At 41.7% G+C, this 5,241-nt stretch overlaps 1 protein-coding gene across 1 annotated transcript; it reads right to left on the bottom strand.

Annotated features, from left to right (window-relative positions):
- Nucleotides 1-2,047: 2,047 nt before the first annotated feature.
- On the bottom strand, nt 2,048-4,898 carry LOC114686152 (ewing's tumor-associated antigen 1 homolog). The gene is given in 2 exon segments (XM_037199069.1): nt 2,048-3,322; nt 3,324-4,898. Coding segments are annotated over 2 exon segments (2,694 nt in total). The 5' UTR covers nt 4,859-4,898; the 3' UTR covers nt 2,048-2,163.
- Between the last annotated feature and the right edge of the window lie 343 nt (nt 4,899-5,241).

Genomic DNA, 5,241 nt, shown 5'->3' with positions numbered 1-5,241 from the left:
GTGCTCACCCCTACGTGGGACATTATTTCACTGTCTTCATGGTTCATAGAACATTATGAAAAAGGGAGAAAAATGAGTATGAGAGCTAGAGGAAAAGGTGTGGTAGTATGAACCAAACTCAGGGCAGGGCATGCCTATAGTCCCCTGGAACAGTTAGCAGTTAGTTGTCAAATTGGCAGTGTTGTCCACATTGTTCTCGTTTTAAAGTCATGAAAGATACATGAGTAAATGGTTATGAAATCTCCCTTTGTTGTTAAAGAAATCCACTACAGTGAGGCCCATCATAGGGAAGTCCCAGAATGGAGACCCTGAGAGACTGTTGTGTGAAGCTGTGAAAGTGAAACCTGGATTACATTGGAGACCCCAGGATGTTGGAGGTGTTTAGGGATGCCTTCCAGGGATAACAACATACAGGAAATGAAACCATCCCAAGAGAGAGAAATGTGTGTGTTGTAGACAGCAAAGCTGAAAAGAAGAGCCATCTAAGGCCTTTTGACATTGGAAACAGCTACAGGATTTGGAATCTGCCCTGCTTTTTTTTTTTTCTTTTAAATCTTGCTTTGGTCCAGTATTTCAAATACATTCCTTCTTTTTGTAATGATAATGTATGTTCTGTGTCATTACACGTTGGGAGAATGTAATTTGCTTTGATTTTACAAATTTACAATTAAGAGATGTCCTTGAGTGACTTTAGAGTTTTAAACTGTGCTGAGATTATGAAAGACTACTACGGGGACTTTTGAAGTTGGGCTAAATACATTTTACATTGTAATATGGTCAGGAGCCTGTGAACTGGAGAGTAGAATATGGTGGTTTGAATCAGAATGACTCACATAGGCTTATGTATTTGAATACTTGGTCTCAAGTTAGTGTAACTGTTTGAGAAGGATTAAAGTATGTGGCCTTGTTGAAGGAGACTTGTCACTGGGGTGGACTTTAAGGTTTCAAAACATTCAAGCCATTCCCAGTCTCCCTCCCTCCCTCCCTCCCTCCTTCCCTCCCTCCCTCCCTCCCTCCCTCCCTCCCTCAAACTTGTGGATCATGGTGTAAGTTCTCAGCTGTTCCTGCTGCCATTGTTTGAACTGCCATCTTGGACACTAACCCTCTGAAACTATAAGCTCCAAATTAAATGCTTTCCTTTTTTAAGTTGCCTGGGTCATGGTATTTTATCACAGCAATAGAAAAGTAACTAAGGCAGGTGTGCTTGCTCTCAAAAGGAATTCCAGTTACTTAGATACTATGGGCCACAGGAATATATTATAACTCAACTGGTTATGACAAAGCCACTACCTGAAGGGATCAAGGAATTCCTTCAGAGGAAACCAAATTCCAGGGAGCACTTACTGTTATTTGACTTGTTATATACCAGTTGTCTTCTGTTATGAAAATCATGTGTGCCTTCATAGCTTTCCCAATTGATTTTTTCCCCTAAGAATTGCTAACAGTGTGGACAGATCACTATTTGGACATATATGTTTGAGGTACTTGGAGAACAACCTCAGGAAAGACTTCCTTCCCTCAGGCCCAGCTGTTTCTTCTTTTAGTGCTGGAAATCAGGTATCTCCCTTAGCCACATTCAAGGAATAACAGTCCAAACCACCACATAGTAAGTCTCCTGAATTAAGGTAAATTTCACATGGAGATAACGCCTAGGTCAGATGGACCTTAAGAAATAGCTTCACACAGTTTAGCTCGGACCCCCACTTTTCTTACAGCCTTACTAACTTTATAGACCTCTAATGCCTTACCTAACAACTTCTAGGAATTTAGATAACCTTCTGCTCTAATAGCAGCATACAGCCAGAATGCCAGTTTCTAGCCTCCCTGTAATTATTGTCATTAGCTACATCCTGCTGGAACCATTCTTCTAGATGAGAAGCTTCCCAGACTTTCTAAGAACAGACCATCTGTCAGAGAAGGAAAAGATTTACACTGGCAAATAATTGCCCAGGCCTGGCGGATGTGCTAATTAAGCTTAACTTTCTGCTTTCCCAAATCTTACCTCTGGTTCCAAATCTTTCTTTTTTTTTTTTTTTTTCATTGTAAACACTGATTTATTAAATAATAAAGTAGAAGCATTAAATTTCTCACAGAGAAATCATGATCAGAAGTCCTATCATAGATAGTTATTAACAGCTATGAAACCGTCTGACTGAGATTCCATCAAAGCAGTGCAATGGGAGCCGAATGCACAGCAGGGTTCGCCTGTGCTTTGGCCTTTCTTCGAACCAGTGCTTCCTGCCTTTTCCGTTGAATTTCTTCGGGGGAGTACTTCCTGTTCCTCTCTTCTTCACCTTTAGAAGATGGTTTCAAAGACTCAGAATATTTTATTGAAGATTGCTGTTGATTAGCCTCAAACAATGAATTGACAGTTTCCTTTTTTCCAAAATCCTGCAAGATTTTGCTAACAGGCATACTTCCTGTTATACAACTTTGATTTAACTGAGAAAGAAACTGCGGATTTTTTGTCTTAAATGTAAATTTTGAAAACTTCTGTATTTTGCTGTCATTCTGAGCTCTATCTGCTAAGGTGCCGTGGGATAGTTGATGGGTACTCAACTTCTTATTAGTAGTCATTTCTGTGCTCTTAGGACCCAAACTAACATTCAAACTTGAACTTCCTGCAAGAATAAATTTTGAGCTATTCACCTGTAGTGGTACATGTTGATGATCATTTGAATTCTTAGGGCACACAGACAAATTTGTTGTAGCATCCAAAATATTGGGATAATCTCCACACGTGTCTCTTTTTTCCACCTTTACTGATGGATGTATCAGTGAGTTCTTTGGTAAGGATGAAGGCACTGAGGAACCGACAGGATTCCAATGTGTAGAAGGCACTGCCTGGCTTCGTTTAGATGCAGTCCAAGTATTTCTGGATCTGTGTTTGGGAGTGTTATTTATACTTTCTGCTTCCTTGCTGCCCTTGTTTTCTTGCTGAGTTAGTCTTTCAATGTCATCACATGCCTGACATAGCAAATCATCATCGACATCATCTGCTTCCCAGGTAGTCTCTAACTCATGGCATGCTTTAATCATTTCACTGGCCACCAAAGGATCATTCCAGTCATCAAGGGAAGAACTGAACTTTGATGCATTAGTCTGATTTGCAATACAAACACTGTTTTCTTTACCCAAGGATACAGAACCAAGGGGGGCAGTATCAATAATAGGTGCTTTCAAAGGCAGGTTAACATTTTTTTCATTAGGGTATCTTGAGTATGAACCAGAATTGTCAGAAGCACACACATTAAATGTACACTTGCGACTATCTTCTTTTACTCTTATAAGATTAGAGACATCAACACAACCTTCATTTTTTAATGTTATTGAAAGATTTCTCAAACCTCACTTTACTTCCAGTTAATGGTAACTTGCTTGATTCATCACTTGGATGTGATAAAAACCTATATCCTTCTGAATTTCTTAGTTCTCTGTTACATGTCTTTGATGGAAGATCCAGAGTTACTTTTGAATCTCTTAACTTTCCATCTAGATTCTTATTTGTTGTTGACGTGATTGTATCATTTTGAGCAATAACAGTACAAACTGCCTTCTGACCAGTAACTTGGGCAGTTGTAGAAGGAAAGAGTTCAAGCATTTCAGCATTTTCCATAAGGAAAGGTTCATTGCCTAGTAAGCTTTCCCAATCGTCCTCAAAATCACTAGTAGTCAACCCATCAAGATGTTTATTCGAAGCTTCTGGCTTCTTCGCACAGGGAGTCACACATGATTTCTGCAGTAAGGCAGTATCTACCTGAGGGGAAGGTGATTTCAGAGTTTTATCTGGCAAGTTTTCAGTGAGCAGAGTTTCATTAGTAACTTCCTCTTCTATTAAGCTTCTTTGCTTTACAAAGGTAGTTTTACTATTGTTCACAAAAGCATCTGGCAGATCTTGGCTTAGCTGTCCACTACACATCTGAGTGGAACCATCAAAAATAGCATTAAGGGCTGCTTCAACATTTTGGTCAAAGGGTTTCTGAATTCTGTCTTGCTCCTTTGCCACAGATATCCTGGTGTTTTCTTCCATTTGCTTCTTTAATAGAGCACAACTGATTTCAGGAACTGTATCATCTGTCTCTGTCTGTGCAGAATCTTGAAGGTTGTGCAAATGTCCCACTTCTGAAGTTGTCTGGATAAAATCATGATTCTTCACATCTTGTTCTTGAATCACATCAAGTTCTTCCATATTTTTATCAAACTGTTTAGCCAATTTCATAAGTTCTTTTTCTCGATTTTGTGTCTTTAACTTTGTGCAGCTGATTTTCACTCTTGACTTTTCTTTGGCTACACTAGGAGTACAAGGAATAGCAGTGTCGCCAATCCACACACCCAGCATAGAGTTTGTCACTGGTTTCTCATCCTAGCAGAAGTGAGTCCCTGGGTTTGAGCTCCAGCACTGAGGTGCAATACGGCTGACAATGTGTGAAATCTCATCAGTGTATGTACTGGAAATCTGCTTCCTTCTTCCTTTACCTAACTGTTTGGTCAGTGGAGAATTTTGATCCCAGAAGATATCAGTCTGTCCATCTGGATCGTTAGGAGAGCTGAAGGCACAGGATAATAAATCCGTTTTCATAACTCTTGTTGGTGTCTTATACTTTTCCCCGGGGCTCCGGCCGCTGTCAGCCGCCGCCCGGCGCTGCTCCCGCCGCAAAGGCCGCGCTCCCGCCCGGCAGAGCCGGGAGTCGCGGGCCGTCCGGGACCACCGGGACCCCGGCTCCCCCGCCGAGCAGCAGTCCTCGGCAGCCGCCCTGCGCGGCGTGCTCCTCCGCGCAGGGGGCGTGCTCCTCCGCGCAGGGCTGTCCGCATGCTTCCTTCGCCGACTCATTCCGCTGGCACTCTCCTCCTGCCGCATTCACATTTTGCTACCCAGGGACTGTGCAACGGCTCTGCAAACATCCTGCGCGCCAACAGCCATCGCCATCTTTGCAAGCCCCAAATCTTTCTTTAACTATCACCAGAGGCATCTAGCTGTACACAGGTTGCCTATCAACCGAGCACACTTTCCCCCACCCTGCAGAAAGGCAGCAGATATCTTGGACAGATAGGAGCCACAGGAAAAAAGAAGGCAGTTTTATTTTCACACATTGACTTAGAGATTCTTAACATTTTCTATCAATCACATTTAAGGTTATAGTTGAGCACATAAGATCCCTCTTCTTAGATATTACCTGAATTTAGCCCTTAGTTAATTCATTTCCCAATTAGTCACTTCCCTTTTGGGTTGCAAATGATAAT

This window comes from Peromyscus leucopus, chromosome X (assembly GCF_004664715.2).
Source record: "Peromyscus leucopus breed LL Stock chromosome X, UCI_PerLeu_2.1, whole genome shotgun sequence".
Classification (NCBI taxonomy): domain Eukaryota; kingdom Metazoa; phylum Chordata; class Mammalia; order Rodentia; family Cricetidae; genus Peromyscus; species Peromyscus leucopus.
The sequence above is the reverse complement of the archived record's forward strand: the minus strand, read 5'-3'. Positions and strand labels throughout refer to the sequence as shown.